Source organism: Vigna unguiculata, chromosome 9 (assembly GCF_037176805.1).
Source record: "Vigna unguiculata cultivar grain cowpea cultivar isolate G323 ecotype 2 chromosome 9, ASM3717680v1, whole genome shotgun sequence".
Classification (NCBI taxonomy): domain Eukaryota; kingdom Viridiplantae; phylum Streptophyta; class Magnoliopsida; order Fabales; family Fabaceae; genus Vigna; species Vigna unguiculata.
Genome location: NC_140800.1, coordinates 9,059,611 through 9,081,523, shown reverse-complemented (window position 1 = coordinate 9,081,523; position 21,913 = coordinate 9,059,611). Strand labels below are relative to the sequence as shown.

General features: G+C 34.7%; 1 protein-coding gene, 1 non-coding gene and 2 pseudogenes across 2 annotated transcripts; 1 reads left to right on the top strand and 3 right to left on the bottom strand.

The window, feature by feature from the left end:
- Positions 1 to 1,151: 1,151 nt before the first annotated feature.
- On the bottom strand, positions 1,152 to 6,311 carry LOC114163829 (ARM repeat superfamily protein). Its single transcript, XM_028048181.2, has 15 exons — positions 5,635 to 6,311; positions 5,379 to 5,555; positions 5,110 to 5,234; positions 4,889 to 5,024; positions 4,147 to 4,296; positions 4,002 to 4,055; positions 3,770 to 3,865; positions 3,626 to 3,685; positions 3,394 to 3,468; positions 3,234 to 3,287; positions 2,906 to 3,007; positions 2,148 to 2,801; positions 1,956 to 2,072; positions 1,679 to 1,786; positions 1,152 to 1,478 (listed from the first exon to the last, which is right to left on the bottom strand). Exons 1-15 carry the CDS (start codon positions 6,040 to 6,042, stop codon positions 1,326 to 1,328), a joined length of 2,469 nt encoding a protein of 822 aa, XP_027903982.2. The 5' UTR covers positions 6,043 to 6,311; the 3' UTR covers positions 1,152 to 1,325.
- Positions 6,312 to 7,011: 700 nt separating this feature from the next.
- On the bottom strand, positions 7,012 to 7,830 carry LOC146883504 (uncharacterized; annotated as a pseudogene).
- Positions 7,831 to 10,011: 2,181 nt separating this feature from the next.
- Positions 10,012 to 10,659, top strand: LOC146883503 (uncharacterized; annotated as a pseudogene).
- Positions 10,660 to 20,724: 10,065 nt separating this feature from the next.
- TRNAA-UGC (transfer RNA alanine (anticodon UGC)) lies at positions 20,725 to 20,797 on the bottom strand. Its single transcript has one exon. It is a non-coding gene; the product is annotated as a tRNA-Ala (tRNA).
- Between the last annotated feature and the right edge of the window lie 1,116 nt (positions 20,798 to 21,913).

The following is a 21,913-nucleotide window of genomic DNA, read 5'->3' as shown; positions in this document are numbered from 1 at the left end:
TCAACAAAATAAGTAGAAAAATAATAACAAGTAAACAAAAATTAAAATGGATTAAGATAAGAGATTAGAGATAGAATATATGTTACCTTTAATTAGAAATTAAAAGATAAGTACAAGAAGACTTAGCATTTAAGAAAACTTTCTAAAATAAGAACTAAAACAAGGAAAAAGACTCTTGCGACTTTCAAATATGAATTATATTTGGCATACAGCAACTTCAACAACCTTGAATGGAGAATCAATAACCTTAATTAATATTTGATTAATTAATCATTATGGTTTTAAGATGTGAATGAATAGGTGTCAAACAGATTATATACTATTTGCAAAACCCAAATGGAAGATCACTTTGGTCAAACGGTTCATTTATTGGATTCTGATTTGACTATTTTTATCAAAACATTGCAAGAGACAATGATTAGATTAGTGTATGGATATAAACAAGAATAAAATTTAATCCTAAATATGTTAAATATTGTTGCTTGATAATCTTCTAAATAATAAGCTTGAATAGACAATTATCAGGCTTCAATTGTGTCTAATTTAGAAAACTCCAGAAAAATTTCATAACTTAATAGTTACAAAGCCAAATAGAGGTGATGTTCAAGGCTACGTTTAGGATTGATGAAATGGAGAGAATGGAATGTAACAGATTATGCGGATTGAAAAATAAAGGGATGAGAAGTGTAAGCGATGGAACCCATTTATTACCCCTCAAATAGGACGGATATATAATTTTAATTATATACTAAATTGTATTGTCATTGTGCAAGAGTAATCACTCGTACCATGTCCAGCAACTCCACATCTATTCTCACACTTACTTGGTCAGTAACCTCTGTTTTCACAACATATACCCTTCCTCCTTGCCCCTCTATTGAATACTGCCAAATTGTTCACATCCGAACCACTTGAGCAAATCGTAGACTTTTACACAAGCTTTGGCATGTTTGAGAAAAGTTGTTTAAGTGCTTCTTGAAAATTCTAATGGAAACATCTTAAAATTTATACCGCTATTATTGACAATGCTATGGGGTTGTTCTAAAGGACCCAATTAATTTTATATAAAACATATAAACTCAGAATTTTATCAGTATAGCAAACCGGTCACAAATGAAACAGATAAGTAAAAGACAAAACTACTCAAAAAGTAACATGTCAAGATGGTGTCTTTTTAATACTACAAAAAGAATAAAAAGGTAACAATTGAGGTTGGGAAATAAAAATCATCTACCAATTTAAACAATAAATGAGGTTGGAAAAAAAAAAAGACTCGAACGGGTTCATTACAAAACAAAATTTCAGGTCATTGTATGACACCATATCTATTGCTTCCACGCTTTCCGTCCACGGAACTGTTTGCCAGATCGCTGATTTTTTTTCTTTTTCTCTATCCGGGTTCTTGATACCTTATCTCTCTTTGCAGCCAAGGGCATTTTCTTCTTGTGCTCCTTTTGTCGGTTGCTTAGGCCACCAGTCTGTTCACAGGAAACAATACAGGTCCATTGGTTTCCGATCAAATCAAGTAGCACGGCCATTATATGATATAGTTGTTCTTTCCACTTTCAAATTCAAATTCACACAATCTTATAAAATAAAACATTTTGTCTAGGCCAATCAAGTACGTCTTGGATTAAGGTAATAAAAGAAAAAAAGCAAGGAAGAGAAACTAACATACCTTATTCTGTTTTACAGCAGTTCGAGCATGATATTTTCCTCTTTCCTCCCTCCCTGCTCTAACCAATGCCAACCTTTCATCTTTGCTCATCTTTTTCCTTACATGAACCTACAAAATGGGGTACATGAATAGATAGCCCTGATTATTGACGTGTATAAGATGAAATTTTTTTTAAAGCGAATCTAGAACTGTATCTCATTTAAACAAAGCTTGTATTTCATCCTTTAGGAAAGGATTGCAGATTGAGATAATCAACCGAGCAATTAAATCCACTTACTTCCAACATTGCACCATCCACTCGCTTTAGACTTAGTTGATCAGAACTAGGAACTTTAATGCCTGATGACTTCGCTAGCCCCTGCTGAGCCAATGCATCTTTTGCTTCTCTTTTTGCCTACAATTTACATAAATAAATTCAACAAAAGCCACATACGTTAAAAATTGAACTTACTGAATAAGCCAAAGAAACCTTTAATTTTTTTATTCTCTGGAAGTCTTCATTAGAAAGAATTCCATCTTGAGATTCTGGTAGCACATCCCCCACTTTTGCCCCTGCCAATTTCTTCAAAGCCCGAAGACTTGTATCAGCAGCAATAATTTGACCATCAAAATCAGTAAACTTCCTCTTTTTGGCTGAGACTTTCAATTTACTTTTAGTCTCCACATTGCTGCCATCACTTAAATAAGCCTGTTCACCATCTTCTTCATGATCTGAAACATCATCCTCTTCATCATTGTCATCCCCCTTATCGTCAACATCTTCAGCAGTATCACTGTCACCAGCTTCAAAATCAGAACTCTCATCTTCATCTTCCGATATAGCATCGGTACCTCTGGCTTCATCATCATCACTTTCAGTGTCGTCATCACTGCATAACTGGCTCTCTTCATCATCATCATCATCATCATTAATACTCATCATATCATTTTGCTGGTCATTGTCCGAGACACTGCACGCAGAATCATCAGAATGATCACCATCCTGCTCATCGTTGTCAACAGTCTGCAATAACTCAACACCAGAAACATCAGTCGCAACAGTAACTTCTCCATATGCCTTTGGTCTTGCCTTTGGGTCAATAGGCCGTCCACGGTCCTTCTTAACTAGCAGTGAGGGGCAAAGCTGCAAATGAACAATATTAGTTAAAGTTGTGGAAAATGTACATGAGTGTGCTACTAGGCTTAAGCACACAAGGAGACACCTACTCATAACAGAGCCTTAACTACCTCTCTGAATAACCCAATAAGAGAACGAGCTGCCACTGAAACTGCCTTTTCACGGGACTTCTTATATAGTGCAAGGTCTTGTAACAAGTCTTCATTCATTAACTACAGTCCAAAATAAAAATATCAGAATAGCAGTTAGGGAACATAACAAGGTGCTCAAGGATGATCTACTGAAGGAGGAATAGTGTAGGAAACAAACCCCTAGACCATTTTAGTGACAGTTTGAATTTACAAGTTAACCAGCCATAGTGGTGGGACAATTTATCTTGCGGAAATAAAAATAAGTAAGATGCCTATATCCCTAGGATGATGAGATTGCAGTAGTTACCAATGGCATGCGCATGCATATCTCCCTCACTGCATTTAGTCCAACAGTAATAGCCTAAAAACATGAACCAAAATCATCAAGAAAGCAAACTTGAGTGTCCCTGCAGAAAAATGAAAATATATAGCGATATATAAAATGTTAATCAAACGGAAAAGAACACCTCTGGACGCGATCGGTCATGTACAAATTGATTTACTATTTGTTTGAACAAGGGCTCAACGGCATCAGGAGGGACCTGAATCCAAATAACACCTTGAATGAGATAGGATAAACAGAAAATCATAGGAGAACAAAAATATTACACAATAGCTAACAAAAAATCAAATTCTGAAAGAAAAAACTAAAACTATAAAAATAAAATGGATTGAAAATAAATCACAATTATACAGTACCATGTCATGGCAAGCCTGAACAACTGCCGCAAGCAAATTTGTTATGTCACGTTGATGTGGCTGATTACATGATGCATACATCACAACCGTCACACTTCAGTAACAAACAGAATACCAAATTTCACTTAAGTTATGAAATGATACCTGAATATATTTCTGAAGAAAAGGATAGAAGTCTAGCAAAAATAACCGGTGAAGTCCAATTGTCCGAGCAATCAATTTCAAGATCATCATCTTAACCTATAAGTTATGCAGGTAATTAAAGAACCAAGTCAATGTGTATTTCTGAAAAAGCACAAGAAGATTTGAAAGGAAGTGCTAGTCTTAATGTAATACAACGATTGGAATGCTTTTTAAGATTTACAAGAGTACGCACCTCAAATCGCTCGTTACAATTCTTAAGACGTGAGAACAGCTTCTCAGCAAAACCCTGAAGATCATATGGAATCAAGATGTTGATGTAATAAAACAAAATTTGAGCCAAAATGTATATAGGATGTTGAAATAAAAATTTTACCAACCTGAGCATCTTTAAGATGGTTAAGTGGTGAATAATAATTGTTATTAGTTCTTTCAGATGACATGCGCTGCTGCCTTTTCATGCTGCGTATGGCTCGTTGTAGTTTTGCTTTCTTTTTCTTTTTGCTCGCTGCTGTACCTTGGTGGCTTGCCTAAATTATGTAAGAATAACCAATAATTATAGACAACTAAGCGTATTTTACTACCACCATATTCAAATATAAGCAAAAAATAATCAATTACACACTAATTTAGATAGTCAATTAACACTATTCAATTTCACTAATGTCCCTTGAAAATAACTCCATTCTTCAAATTCCCATAATTGGAAGATGATATATCATGAAAAAGAAAAAGAGAAGAAAGTAGTCAACAAAAATAGAATCAGTTTAATAAAGGATGTTTTAAGATTGATATCATTAAATAACATGAAATGTGTACCAAAAATTAACCCATTGATTGCCTCCCCTCTACCCCAATCCTGCTCTCTCACAATCACTTTTCCCTCCATATCTTCCATTCCTCTCCTCTAGCCTAAGCAATGATTAGGATTCAACATAACAATTCCATCCACCAGTAACAGACTTCTATCGACTAATCCCACATCATTTCCCATTTAACCTGGCTCTCTCTTTTCTTGCTATATACGAAGATGGGAGGCCCATCAATATATATATGAAATACCCTGATTAAAAGTGCAACAAAAAATTTAATGTTAATAGGACAGTTATCATTAAACATCACCTTATAAAGGGTCTCCCTGCTGAGAACAACTTGAGGCGATTCATTTGTCTCATCGTCACTGCCTGAATCATCGCTATCATCATCATCTTGAATCTTCTCGTAATCAAGCAGAAATGATAAAGCTGCTATCATAATCCTGAAAGAGATAAAAAGGCATAATCCTTAGTGTGATAGAATTTCATGCTGTAACACAACATACAAAAAACAGATAAAAGAAAAACCTCGACGATGGATGGAAGGAAGCAGTGCAAATTGCATTTGCTGTTCTTTCATCAAACCACACTTTTCTCCTGTGAAGCTCACATAGGGTCACAAGTGCCCTCTTGGCCGACTCTTCCTCCTCTTTCTATTACAAAACACAAATTCACTGACCAGTTAGAAGACTTGAGAGTCTTTGGATTAGTTTATTTTATGTTTTAAACTACTTACAGAAAAAAAAAAAAAAAAAAAAAAAAAAAGGCAAATGACGAGAAAAAGATCCACAAAAAACCTGAACCAATGCAAACAAGATATTCTGAAGAGCGCGGTTCTTGGCTTCGTTCTTATGCTTTTGGTTCATGCGCCTTATACTATGAACAACATGATCAAACGCCAGCTTCTTCACCGTCCTGTCACCTAAGGTTTGAAGTTCCATGAACAACGACAGCGTTTCTCCAACATCAACAACCTACACAAATGCAACATTACATCAAACCACGATACAACTTCCGTGAACTCAAATTGAAACAAACCGATTTCATTTAAACCTTTCTATTAGAGAGGAGGATAAGCGCGTGAGTGAGTTGGCAGCGAAGTCCAGAAGGCAACGTGCGCGCCGCGCAGCGAAGCAAGTCGGCGAGTTTGCGAGGGAAATCGGCGAGGTGTTTTGGGTAAAAAGGAGTGACGTGGGAGAGGAACATGGCCCTGTCGCCAAGGTCTTTGGCGATAGTGGGGTCGCTGCCGATGCCAGTGACGGAGGTGAAGTTCATAGCGGCTTGTCTCTGAAAGAGTTCCAGGGAGGAATTGAATTGGTTATAGATAAGAAGTAGCTCCGATTCGTAGCCTTCAGGATCGCACTTCATTTTCGATTGGAGTGACGAAAGACTCAGCTTCTCTGCGCTCCGACCGGACGCCGCTAGGGCTTCCGCCGCGGCTACCATGCCGCCGGAACCCATACTCACTCTATTTGGATTTCCCACCACCAAGGGATGAAAAACAAAATTGCAGCAGCAAAATCACAACACAACCCAGGCTTGAAGACAACCAACAGAGGAGATGAAAGTAAAAAATGCCAGGAAGAGTGGAAGGGAGAACAAAGCACCGAAAGGAATATTAGGGTTAGACTTGAAAACCCATAAGTGTAAGTTGAAATTTCAGGGTTGAAGGAAGCAATTGCAAGAGAGAAAGGGGCGTCAAAAATCCAAATTATGAAATCTAACTAGTCTCTCGTACCCTGGGTGCGTAAACACAGGCATTTTATTTTTTTGTTTTTCTTTTTAATTTTTTAAAAAAAAAGTAATATAATTATTGTTATATTTGTATAAATAAATTTAAGATATATATATATATATATATATTTAATTATTATAATTATATATAATATATAGGTATGCTATAAAAATTAAAAAAATTAATAATATAGGAAAATAATTATAATTATATTATTATATGATAATATAATATAAAATATTTTTATGCATATACTTTTTGTATATTAAAATGTATGATAATAATTAAATTGGTGTATAATTATGGATTTAAAAATTTAAGAAATTGTTTTATATAATATTTAAATAAATAAATAAATAATTGAAATGAATATTTGTTGTTATTAAGTTTGATTAAAGAAATTTGAATATTATTTCTAAGGTATTTAAATAAAGAGTTATATCATAACCTCATCTACAAATTTCTAATTAGTTTCTATATTTTAATTTTATTTAATAAACTATGTGAAGGAAACAAATAAAAAGGAATTTTGTGTTGTATTGTATCGAAAAGAAAACAAGAAATATATACAAGAGTGAATATCTATAATATATGCAATACCTATAGTTATGTTATTATTCTTATAATAATTAAATTAATTAAAAAGATGCAACATTGTTTATTAATTCAGTTATTTTAATAATTAAAATATTTCTTTATGATTTAATTTTTAACATTTCCCTTCGATTTCGAGGGTGAATATCAAGAACTCTCAAATCTACTTTGCGAGATGGTACCCCAAGCACATTTGCTAAAGAAACAATTGGACGTAAAGGTAAAGTTCCAATAGAGATAATAGAGCTTGGTTACCGTTTGGTATAACAACTATTGGTAAAGAAGTGTTTTCTTTACTGTTGACAAGCAAGATTGGTGAAGAAAGAATGTGATCGGTGGCCCCACTATAAATTATAAGTTTGAGTGGTGACAAACCTGAAGGAACATTGACGTTATTGACCTTAGGATTAACTGATGGAGATGATGCAATACCCTGCATAATAGACAACATTTGTTGGAGTTGTAGTTCAATTAATCCATTCATTGTGGACTGCAACTATTGCATCACTAGAGTTGTGGTGACATTATTTGCTGAAAATTAACTATTTTCATTGGGCTTAGAATAAACATTATGGGTGACACCATGCCTAGGTGTTCAAGAGGATAATCGTGTAGCTTCCAACATGTTTCATTTGTATGATGATCCTATCACAATGAGAACAATGCAACGACTTTCGATTAGATAAATTAAAACGAGAAGGAGGAACTTGTTTGCATCGAACAACGAGGGTTGTTGGTTCATTCTTTTGAACAACTATGGTTGAAGCTTTTATTGTGTCACGTGTGGTGCCCAAATGGCGTTGTTTTTCGTCTTGAATGATGGAAGAATAAGCCTGTGTAACATCAGGCAATGGATTCATTAAGAGAAGTTGGCCACGAATGGCACTATAAGAGTGATTCAACCCCATAAGAAATTGCATCAATTTGTGCCTTTTATTGTCTACTCCACAAGTGCATGTTGCATTAATATAGGAGCCTAACTCATCCTATAATTTCTTTAACTTCGTGTAATGGGCTATGACTGTCATTAATCTTGATCCAAGCAAGCAATGTGTCTCTCAATCTGAAAAATATGTGGTGCATGACTTTGAGAGAAGTGATTTTAAATATCTTCCCAAACATCATAAGCAATGTGATAGAAAATAACAATATCTACAATATCAGGTGTCAAAGAATTAAATATTCAAGATAATACCATGTCGTTGCATTTTTTCCATGCTGCATATTCTTCTAGTTTGTCTTCTGCAAAAGGTTCCTTGAGAGTTTCATCAACAAAACCCAATTTGGATTTTTGCATTTAAAGAGATGATCATTTCTCTACGCCAAGTTGAAAAGTTGTCTTCATCAAAAGATTTTGAAACAAGGACCATTCTGGGATGGTCAGAATGATGCAGAGAATAAGAACTATTGAAGTTTGGTTCTTTTCCGTCGTTATCCATGGAAACAAGGATAAGAAAAGATGTTATATTTAGAAAATATATATCATAGAAATTGATAAGTCGTTATATATTTAATAAATTCGTATTTGTAAATATTTTATTGAAAAATATTAATTATATATACAAAAATTATAAATTAAGAAAGTATTCTCGTTTTAGTTGATTGAAATTTTTTGAACTTTATTTATTTTTTTAAAACATTGTAGATGCATTTTTATTTAACAATGTGCCTAATTTTCTCATGCAATCCCTTTTCCTTCAATCATTTTTATGAACCCTTTTGATAAAAGTTCTTCAATAGACTTAAATCCATTAAGAGCCTTATAATATCACTAAAAATATTATTATATTATTTTATAGTATTTCTCAAAAAGACCCTCTCTGCTAAACCTTAACACTTCTCCTCACAATTGTGCATCTTCACCCGCATCTACATTAACATTTGTTTCTGTATAAAGATACAATCATCGCAGTCAAATACAAACAAATACAAACAACATAGGGTAAGTTACAGAAGAAAAACAAACATCATAATGACCAACACCCATTAGTAATAAAATATAACCGCTCACCCAACCATGCATGATCACATGATCTTAAATCATCATGCAACCTACCGGTTTGTCATCCAACCACTCACCGAAATTAATATATCACACAAACAATTCATAGCATCATCATCAATGCAAATAATACAATCCATTAGTGAACTCAGCATAAGGAACAATATTTTCACTGTAACTCTCGCACGTAGCGTCCCAACAATTACTCATCAATAGAGCAATCACCCTTCTTGCTTCTCACAAGCCTTACAAACAGGGTTTCACTAGTTAGACAAAATTCAAATATTCACTAATTATGATCCTTGATTCCAGTTGTTGATTACACACATTAATTTTCCTTATTTGTGTAATATCACAACAATTTTTGTTTATCATCCATTAGTTTTAGTTTAGGAAAGTATTTGTATCAATTAGCATAATTATCATAAATGTAGGATTGTGATTCCATTTGTTGATTACACACATTAATTTTCCTTATTTGTGTAATATCAACAATTCTTGTATATCATCCATTAGCTTTAGTTTAGGAAAGTATTTGCATCAATTAGCATAATTATCATAATTGTAGGATTGTGATTTTGTTGTAACAGTTGTAGTTAATTAGTACATTATCATGCAAATCAAACAGGTTCAATATCATTCTATTTCTTGGTATCAGAGCTTTCAGCTATTGATCCATAGTCAAAACAACCATGTCTTTTGGTCCCAACCAGAAAATTGACCTTCCTTCTGACTCTCTGTCAAGTTGGACAAAGACAATTACCCACTGTGGAAATCCCTTGTTCTACGAGGCTACAAACTTGATGGTTATATGCTAGGGACAATTGTATGTCCAGAATAATTTCTTGTTATAAACAACACAACAAAGACCATTAATCCTAAGTATGAGGATTGACATTAAGCCATTCTCAGATGGCTAATGAATTCTTTGTCAGTTGACATTGTAACTCAATTATTGCATTGTGAACCTTCCAAACAACTTTGGGATGAAGCTCAGAGCCTTACTGGTGCACACACCAAATCCAGAATCATTTATCTCAAATCAGAATTTCACAACACACCAAAAGGAGACATGAAGATGGAACAATATCTTGGCAAAATGAAAAATCTTGTTGACAAATTAAAGTTGGTAGGTTCACATATCTCTAACTCCGAATTAACAATTCAGATTCTAAATGGTCTGGACTCTGATTACAATCCAATGGTGGTTGAGTTGTTTGATTAAATTGACATTAGTTGGGTTGAGTTGCAAACCCGATTGTTAACTTTTGAAAGCGGATTGGAACAACTAAATAATTTCAGCAGCCTCAATCTGAATGCTTCTGCAAACCTTGCTACCAAAAATGAGTCTAGAGGCAATGAGTCTATAGGAACCAAATTTGGATCTCAAGGTGATTGGAGAGGTTGTAAATTCAGAGGCATGAGAGGTGGCAGAGAAAGAGGCAAAATGTAAAAACCAATATGTCAGGTATGCAGAAGGATTGGTAACACTGCATTACAATGTTATTATCGATTTGATAAATCATATACGGTAAAGACTCACTCTGCTGAAAGTGAAAAACAAGGAACACACAGTGCATTCATAGCTTCACCATATCAAGGTCAAGACTTTAAATGGTACTTTGATAGTGGAACCAGCAATCACATAACTCATCAAAGTGACAAAATTCAAAAACTTGGTGAAAATAATGGTACAGATTCTTTACTAATTGGTAATGGTGCAAGATTGAAAGTAATGGCTTCATGATCCACCAAATTGAATAATCTAAATTGCATTATGTACTTTATGTTCCAAAAAGTTACTGAGTATCTTAAAGTTGACTGTTGACAACAATATACTAGTTGAATTTGGTGAAAATTGTTGCTTTGTGAAGGACAAGTTAACAAGGAAGACTTTTTCTAAAATGGGAACTTAAAAATGGTTTATACCAACTGTGTGGCAATAAAGACTCCTATGTCTATATGTCTATCAAAGAAAACTGGCATAGGAAACTTGGACATCCTAACAATAAAGTGTTGGAAAATCACATATGTTACCATTCAAAAACTCTTCCTCACATGCTAAGGAAATTTTATATTTGATTCATACTGATGTTTAAGGTCCTGCCCCTATTATGTCTCCTTCTGTTTTCAAATATTATGTTCATTTTATTGATGATTTTAGTAGATTCACATGGATTTTTCCTTTAAAACAAAAATCTTAAACTATACATGCCTTCACTCAGTTCAAAGCTATGGTTGAAAATCATTTTAACACGAAACTCAAAGTTATTCAATGTGATGGAGGTGGAGAACATGTCCAAAAGGTTGCCTCAAAATTAGGAATGATATTTAGAATGTATTGTCCTTACACCTCTCAACAAAATGACAGAGTTAAAAGAAAACACAAGCACATTACTAAACTTGGACTAACCTTGTCAACATAAGCCAAAATTCCTCGAAAATACTAGTGGGAAGCCTTCTCAACCGCGGTTTATCTTATTAATAGACTACCATCATCAATAAACCCAAATAAAAGCCCATAATCACTAATCTACAAGAAAGAACCTAACTATGAAAACCTAAAACCATTTGGTTGTACTTGTTACTCTTACCTCAAACCATACAATCAAAATAAACTTCAGTTTCATACAACTAGGTGTGTGTTCCTTGGTTATAGTAATTCGCATAAAGGATACAAATGCATTAATTCTCATGGGAGAATTTTCATCTCAAGACATGTGATTTTTTTATGAGAATCACTTCCCTTCCCATGAAGGCATCATTGACACAAGAAATTTTTTAAAAGAATTGAATGACACTACATCTTTCTTACTTCCTAATTATTCTGCAAGTACCATTACAAAAAATTATCTTGAACCAGACAACAATACCATAAGGCCTCAAAAAGAGAATTCAAGTGCTAGTTCCACCAACAATGATGCCAATGAAGAAGATCTTGATGACCCCAATGAAGGAGATCATGATGAACCAATAGTTGATAACAATACAGCAAGAACAAAAGACGAAGATAGTTCCTCATATGCATAATCAATAGAAAACAGAAGGCAAATTGAAGCTGCAAACAATCCAACTAACACCAACACTCATTAGACGGTTACTAGAAGCAAAGATGGAATTCACGAGCCTAAGTAACCATATACAGGGTTATCAAAAGCTAATGAAGATGACAAAGAACCAAGGAGTGTCAAGGAAACTCATATTAGACCATAATGGAAAGAAGCCATCGATATAGAGTTTAAGGCTCTAATGTCTAACCAAACCTGGACATTAGTGCCATACAAGGGGATGGAAATCATCATTGATTCAAAGTGGATATTCAAAACTAAGTACAAGGCAGATGGTTCAATTGAAAGAAGAAAAGCAAGACTTATTGCAAGAGGTTTTAAGCAAACAACATGCTTAAACTTTGATGAAACTTTCAATCTCGTGGTTAAGTTTGGCTCAATCATAACCATTTTAGCCATTGCGGTACATTTTAATTGGGAGGTTAAGCAACTTGACATAAGTAATGCTTTCTTAAATGGCAAATTGAAGGAAACTATTTTTATGCATCAACCTGAAGGTTACATAGACTCAACCAAACTGAATCACATATGCAAATTGTCCAAAGTCATATACAATCTAAAGCAGGCACCAAGGGCTTGTATAACATCATAGCCGTATATTACTTATTTAAGATTAAAATAATAGAAATATTAATAAACTTCATTTATTAATGAAGTACTTTCCCAAAAATACAGGAAAAATTAAAACTTTAGTATATAAGCTCCAAAAGATAAAATTCATAAATACGTTCAACTCTGACAAATATAAAACAATTCATAGTACTGATTACAAAAATAATCCATAAAAATATTTCCAAGTAAAAACTCCCATGTCAGCCCCACTTCGGCTCTAAGTATCCACATGCTCACTTGTATCAACATTTGCTCTCATGTAACGAGTTACATGATCATTGTCAAACACACACAGATAGGGTGAGCTTAAATAAAAAGAAATACCATAAACGATAATTGAATAATTTAAAACCCATAACTCCAATGACACCCCACCCTCAAACCCAATATTCACATCCTCCCCTAGACAACTCTTGATTCTACACCCTTTGATTATTACATTGATCGATTTTTGCTACCACAAGTGTCTACTCGCCCCTCTGACTACAGGCTACCACCTATATTCCACACGTGGGAATAATCTTGTCACGACCACAATCCGCAATACCAAGTGAAGTTCCTCAATACGAATCGTAGTCCGTATTTGTCCCAAGACTACCAAATTCGTCGGATATCACCAAGGAGGGCAATCTTCTGGAACCCATTCGTACGAGCCACGATCTCGCACACTCCATTAGACTTCCAAAATCACTAGGCTACAACCTCGAGTGCCCATGTGTTACCCCAATACAAGTTACACTCGTAACTGGGCCACTAACAAAGTATCGCATCAAGACTTCCATCCAAAGCTGTGTAGAATCCTCCCCGCAGTCCAATTCAACACCTAGAACCGCTTGATGCCTCATTCACATCGCTTAGCGAAAACTGGTTCCAGATTGGCTAACGGTCACCTCACGCTGCCAGACGCCACACGCCTTCCAGTACCTCTACCAAACCATTTCTGCCTAACACAACCACCCCTGCCGCCAAGCGCCACACGCCCAGTGCTTCCCTATTTTTCCCCTATCGCTTAGTGACTCATCCCGTGCCACCAGGCACCACACTAGTAGCATCAATGCTACTAGTTTTTGGCATTTTGGAATTGGTTCTTAGTGAACCCAAACAATCCACAGGCAATCCAAAACATCAACCACACACTTATCCAATTATATTAGCATGACTAAATCACAATTCAATGCATTCATATACCCAATGCGTTCACAATTGAGATCATACCATTACTCAATTATTAATAGAATTCACCACATATCACATGCATCAATCCCTATATATTTATATATATACTCCACCATTTAAATCCATGCTAGCATTCAATTTCAAGCTATGAATAATACATGCTCATATCAAATATAAGGTAGTAGCACTCTCACAACTTAAGCACATGATTTTATGCATCAATGCAAATTAATATAGCACTTCACACCTTTTATGCAAAAATTTCCTTTATATTGATACACATGCATTCAACAATAAACTCATTCTCAACATGTGACTAATCCAAATGAACATTGAAATTCACAATGCCTCACAACATAACCTAATCATGCTTCCAACTCATGCGACATTGAACTTACCTCCAAAATAGTATCTACACACTTCATTTATCCCAATGCATCACACTAAAACCAATATTTAGCACTCTACATGATAATGTATCCACACATATATTCACATTAGTAGTTACTTGAAATTATCACAAGATTATTCATGCATTTTAAAGACTTCCAAACCAGCAATCATGCATATCATATATCTCCAACTACAGACATCCAAATTAAGATCACACTGTACAAACTAAAGAGCAACATGTTATGAATCTGCCGTCAAAATTTTAGCTAAATCGGACGATTAACAATGGTAAACGTAGTTTTACAAAAACTGTGCATACAAGAAAAATTGGTGGCGCCCAACGCCTAGAAGCCAGGAACTTGGCACCTGACGGTCTCTTCTGCGCGAAATACGAAAAACAACATTTTTTTATGAAAATATGCCTATTTCACACATCACAAGCATCCAAATTCGTGATCCACTAATGCAATTGCTCAAAAATTCAATCAATCATGCATCCAACATTCATACACAATCTATTAGAGTACATTCATACAATTTTAATTCCAACATTGACACCAAACATCATACTCATATCCAAATTCATTTCTCAAAAGCCTTCCTAGAACCCTTATGAACGTACATTGTTCAATCACCACAATAGCATCAACTTTAGCAATTTATCATTAATTGATCATAAAAATCATATAATAGCATCGCGCATAATAATTTCAAGATATCACTAATTCTCCCAAACTGCATAAAACTCATAAAGCTGAACCACGAGGCTCGCGTCGCCTGGCAGTGCCTGGCGGTAAGGGAGGCCCGCCAAATGATTTATGGGTTGCATGCGTTGCTTGACGGCTTTAAAGGCCTGCTGCTACTCTCCAAGAGCCTTACGAGGGAAGATCACTCATAAAGTTATTGTGAAGATCACTCCCCACTACTCTCCAAGAGTCTTATGAGGGAAGTCAACACTCAAGCTCACCAATATAGATTGATAGAGTGCACCACCTTTTAATGAGTCACCGCACATACTTTCACAATTCCAAACAACCAATACATATAATTTACTCATTTCAATCATAACAAATGTAATTCAATTTAATCTTGCATATACCATATCACTACAACTCTATAAACCATCATATAATTAACTTTAAATAAAATTTCCCAAGCAATAAAATATAATAACAAAACAAAATTGTTTGCTAAATAAACTTAAAAATTATATATTATAATATATATATATATATATATATATATATATATATATATATATATATATATATATATATATATTCCACTACACTTGCCAATACGTAAAAAAAAAACACAAATCTCCTCAATGCCCAATTCACCTCCGCCTTATTTAAATAAAGCAACTACGTAATTAACCCAAACTGTAACAATTATTTCAATAGCCCCAAATTATCTTACATTTGAAATAACATTTATACTATTTATATTTAAAAATTATATCCCTAATTTTATTTTAATCTTTTGCGTTTGAAAACCATCAATCCTGACCTTCCAATCAAGGGCAGACCTTGGTAATGACTTAGGGGAGCCACTCCCAAAGTTTTTTATTTTAATTATTATATATATTTATATATTTTTAAAATTATATTTATACATTATTATTTTATTTAAATTAAGTTTATATTATAAAAAATAAAATAAAGATAAAATAAAAATTAACTTGATAAAGACTTTGTTAATGTAAGAAATTAATGTTCTATTTTTAGTTATACGGTAAACCATCAAGAAAGTGTAAGAGGAAGAAAAAAAGATAAATAGATAAATTGAGAAAGGGATATTAAAGAACAGAGATATTAAAAAACGCATTCTCACATTATCTCTTAGAGAGAGATTGAATAACACATTCTCACATGATCTCTCCCAAATTAAGTTTTTTCCCAAATTAGTATGAATCTCGATTACGATTTTAGAAATTCTTTTATGAAATTGATATAAATCATAATTATATTTTTCTCCAAAGAAATATAATCATAAATGTAGAAATTTAGAAATTTTTGTGTTTACTTTATGGTTATTTTATGCTGTGATAGTGAATGATATTCATTTTTTTCTTCTATTATCATGTGTAATTGTTTTGAATTGAGAGAATAAAGAGTTTTTTTTTTAATTAAAAAAAATAATTTATATATACAAATTTGAATTTGCCACCCCTAAACTTTTTGTCCAAATTCCGCCACCAATGCCATGAAAAGTAGCTTACGCATTAAAACAACTATGTAATCACCAAAGCAAAATATCTTTTGCTTTTATTATAAAAACTTAAATCGTATGCTACTCTTCCATATATAAAAAATATATATATATATATATATATATATATATATATATATATATATATATATATATATATATATATATCTAAATTTAACTAGTACCTTTAACCAATAAATATCAAATCAAATAATATTATTTAATATTATAATGCACTATTACAGTATTACCAAAGTCGGTCGTACTAGGGAATACGTATAAAAAATACTTTATATATATATATATATATATATATATATATATATATATATTGTTTCGGGTGTAGGGACCAAGCACCTACTGAGAACCACTTCAATTTTACTCCTTTTTTCTCTACGTCTCCTCTCTTCGCAATCTGCTATAACTTCTTCGCCAAGAAATCTTCCTCCTTGCTCGATCGGTTGAACAGACGATCGAGGTACTTGTCTAAAAGGCTCTGATGCTTAAGTCAGTTGATGGACCGATCGGTGTAGAAGTATAACTGCTGTAATAAATGCAAATTAAAGATCCTCACCAACCTACCTTTGAGCCCTATTTATAGTTTCCGGTGTGGGCCTATAATTAGGATTCCTTAATCACGGTCCAATGATCTTTTAATCAAGATTACTGACTTGTTTAATGTTAATTCATCCGACTGACTGGTTCCGTTTGGCCGATCGACCGATGGCCGCTTGACTAGGTGGGTTATCTTCTCTGAGTTTAACAACCTTAAGTAAATATTTAATTTATATGGTTGATCGATTGATGATCATATGTAAGATACTACGCGAATCACCTATGGGGTCGATCGACTGATGGACCTTTATAGGGTAACGCGTGGTCTATCTGGGGACCGATCGACCGGTGGTCCTTTATGAGGTGACGCGATTCATCTGAGGGACCGATCGACCGATGGTCCCTTGTGACGTTCATACGTAGTTTATTTAAGTGACTGATCGATCGACGGTCAATAGGTTCGCATGGTTTCTGTGGGCCGATCGATCGATGGTTCTGTTTCATATGTAAGCCCTCCCAGTCTTGTTCGATGGACTAGAGGACTGTGCGTTGCCAATGGTCCGATGGGACATACAGTACACAAGCCCTCCCAGCCTTGAGCGATGACGAAGGTGAAGCGAGAAGGTTTTTTCAAAGACCGTTGCGCCGATGTGCCGAAGTGGTTCCCTGACAGTTATTTGGCCTCGTAAATCGTGTCTGTCAGTTGGGATGTGAAGCGTTGCGATGTTTGGACCGTTGATCGTCACATGATCGTTTGGCTTAGGTGTTGCCACGTGTCCCCAGACCTTTCTATAAATAGGTGTGTGTGGTTGTCGTTATTTTCACGCTTTCTTCTCTCTTTCTACCCGAGTCACCGATCGTCCTTCTCTTTCTACATGTAGTAATGGCTTCTAGTGCGTCGAGTTCAGACGGGTCCTCCGGTGGGGCGATCGAGGTATCTGGGGGCGGCGGGACGGTCTCCGCCCTATTTAGTTCGTCCGACGTAGGGACGTCACTCGATGGAGTGTCGTCTTCAGCAAATTCTCCCATCCAAAGTAACGATGGTCGTCCAACCGAGGAGCCGGCCGATGCAGCTGTAGAACAGACCAACGCTCCAGCGGAGAGTGGAGACGTGATTAGTATCGACGTCGCCGACAAGGGGGAACGGGCCAATCTACCGGTGGTGCAGGGATATGAGTGGGCACCATATGAGCCGCGTACGTATGAGATAAGGTTTCGATGGGGGAACGACCTTGGGGACCTGGTGGAGCGGACATAGGTCTTTGGAGACGAAGTGGAGGACGGGTTCCTCCGGGTGAAGGTCTGCACGGGCAACGAAAGGGTGTGCCATGGTAAGGAAGGAGCGAAGCTAGATTTTTTCTATGTCTACGCTTGCTTCTTCCACGACTTGGGCCTGACTGTGCCGTTCGCCGACTGGCAAATGGCGGTGCTAAGGGAGATCAAGTGTGCTCCTACCCAGATACACCCGAACGCCTGGGCGTCAATGCAGGCCTTCGACGTCCTCTGCCGAGCGGCTGGTTTGACCGCAACCATGCCGCTATTCCTGCACTTCTACAAGACCCGACCCACCACATCTAAAGGTTGGGTCTCTTTTCTTGGGGCGAACAAATTTAGCCTTTACCTTGCTTCGTACAAGGGTTTTAAGACCGGTTTTTTCAAGATCTCAATTCTCGGTCGGGGCAGAAAATACATTTTTGATGAGGAGGATCGGCCGAAATTCCCCCTCTACTGGACGGCGTTGCCCCCACCAGTCGATCCTTGGGTGGAGGACCGATTGACCCCCGTCGAGCGGGCTGACCTTGCCGTCCTTAAGACTCTCCCTAACAAGATCCCATTGAGACCGCTGATCCAATGTCTCCGCTCTCCGGACTTGCCGAGGGCGGTTTATGGTTAGTTGTTCTGATCTTCCCATCAGAGCCTTTTAGACAGGTACCCCCGATCGTCTGTTCAACCGATCGAGCAAGGAGGAAGATTTCTTAGCGAAGAAGTTATAGCAGATTGCGAAGAAAGGAGACGTAGAGGAAAAATGAGTAAAATTGAAGTGGTTCTCAGTAGGTGCTTGGTCCATACACCCGAAACATTTTGGCGCCATGTGTACTGTATGTCCCATCTGACCATCGACAACGCACAGTCCTTCAATCCATCGAACAAGGCTGGGAGGGCTTACATATGAAACAGAACCATCGGTCGATCGGTCCACAGAAACCATGCGAACCCATTGACCGTTGATCGATCGGTCACTTAAATAAACTACGTATGAACGTCACAAGGGACCACCGGTCGATCGGTCCCCAGATAGACCACGCGTTACCCTATAAAGGTCCATCAGTCGATCAGCCCCATAGGTGATTCGCGTAGTGTCTTACATATGATCATCAATCGATCGGCCATATAAATTAAATATTCTCCTAAGGTTGTTAAACTCATAGAAGATAACCCACCTAGTCAAGCGACCATCGGTCGATCGGCCAAACGAAACCAGTCAGCCGGATGAATTAACATTAAACAAGTCAGTAATCTTGATTAAAGGATCATTGGGCCGTGATTAAGGAACCCTAATTATAGGCCCACACCGGAAACTATAAATAGAGCCCAAAGGTAGGTTGGTGAGGATCTTTAATTTGCATTTATTACAACAGTTATACTTATACACCGATCGGTCCATCAACTGACTTAAGCATCGGAGCCTTTTAGACAGGTACCCCGATCTTCTGTTCAACCGATCGAGTAAGGAGAAAGATTTCTTGGCAAAGAAGTTATAGCAGATTGCGAAGAGAGGAGACGTAGAGGAAAAATGAGTAAAATTGAAGTGGTTCTTAGTATTTGTTTGGTCCCTACATCCGAAACACACACACACATACATACACACACACATATATATATATATATATATATATATATATATATATATATATATATATATATATATATATATATATATATAATAATAATAATAATAATTTTATGCCAACTTCCTATATTATATATTAAAGCTTATTATTTGTGAATACTATAATAGAAGTAAAATTCATCACAGCGCAATTTCTTAACAATATAAACTAATCTTTTAATTTAAATGTATTATAATATAGGAATAAATATGATTTTGATTTTTTAATTTTGTGAAAATTAAAAATGTGTTAAATTAAATAAATAATTTAAATATTTATCAAATATATTTGAATGTCGAATAAATTTAATAAAAAAGTTAAAAATGTTAAATCTACATATTTCTGAAATTAGACACTAATTTAAATTAAATTTTTAAAGAGAAATTAATTATAATTTTAACCAAAAATTAAGAGATAAAATACATATTTAATACTACAAAATTCGTAGTTAAATTTAAAATGGTAAAATAATCAAGGGTTCTCCAACCAAAAACGGACGCACTTTACCTGCATTATATATCTTTTACAAACCAAAATATATGTATATGAGAAACACAATAACCATCATCAAGTGCTAACCAATTAGCTTTAATCCAAATAAAACACCCGTGTTTTTAAGTTATTCTAATAAAATAAGAATTTCCAATATCATGGTGCATTATTAATAAATTAAATTTTAATTAAGTAATGTTATTATGCAACTTGTCTTGATCAATCTACCATGCCACTTTTCTTAATAATTTTTAGAAGTTAGATCAAAACATAATTAATTATACCATTTTATCTCTTATAAAAAATAAAAAAAAATAAAATAAAAACTGATGTTCTTATAAAAAAGTCATTAAAGTTAATCATAATAATGTTATCATGAAGATCAACGTTGGAAACATTAATAAAACATAATAATGGAGATGCAGGGGATCGAACCCTGTACCTCCCGCATGCAAAGCGGGCGCTCTACCATTTGAGCTACATCCCCGTTTGATTATGTAATATATAAGCATTTATTTAATTAAAGGTACATAAAGAAAGATATATTTTCCTTAAAGGTATGCTGAGTGAAACATATAGAAACCTTTTTGATAAAATAGAATTTATAAAACTTTTTTCTGTTGAATATATTTTTCTAAAATTAAGTTAATATTAAACTTAGTTTATCAAAAACTTAGTTAAAATTAAGTATAACATTAAAATTTCTCTTTTTCAAAATTAGTTTATCAACTTGGAAGGATTTAAGTATGTATTCAAGTGTTGGTTTATATTTTAATGAAGTTTAATGAAATTTTAAATCCGTATTTTCAATTAATCTTTTATAAAATTATTTTATTTTATTAAATTCTTAAAAATTATATTTTTAATTTGTATTTTTTTGTTTAATTTGTATATTAGCATAGTAACAAAAGATTCATGAAATCGTAGGAGGATTCAATAGAATAAAAAAAATTAATACGAATTCAACAAAAAAATATTTAAATTTACAAAGATATTGAAAATGTATGGAAATTAAATTAGGCATTTTTTATTACTTTTATGAAGTACAATATTTAATGTTAATAAATAATAAAATATAGATTTAAATATTATAAAGAATAAAAATATCTATTAAGTTTTGTTTTTATTTTCTTTCACATTGTTTTTTAAATTTTTCACATATTTTGTGAGAACCCCACTTTTCATTAAAATCCAATTTGATTTCTTTTATTCATTCACCGATGAAACCTTAACCCCTTTCTCACCATTTCCTCACTCTCCAATCTAATGCAATGGAAGCTTGCGAGCGGCAACTGAAGGCCACATATATTGGATTTTGTTTCGTTCCTAGAATATGTTGTTGTGAAATTCGCTTATGAGAAGGCATATCAGAGCCTTCCCTATGTATCTAAAATCGTTGCTGAACTCAATATCTTAAAAGGCATTGCACATCCACCATTGGTCATCGTGACTGCGAATCGTTGTAGTCGATAACTATCTATCTTCCCTCACCGACCGACGTGATCTCTCTTTCTTATCTATGATTCCTGTTTTTGCTTCTTTGGCATCATGTCGTCGTCTCCGATGAACAACAACGGAACAAAAAAAGAAATTGGGGAAAGGG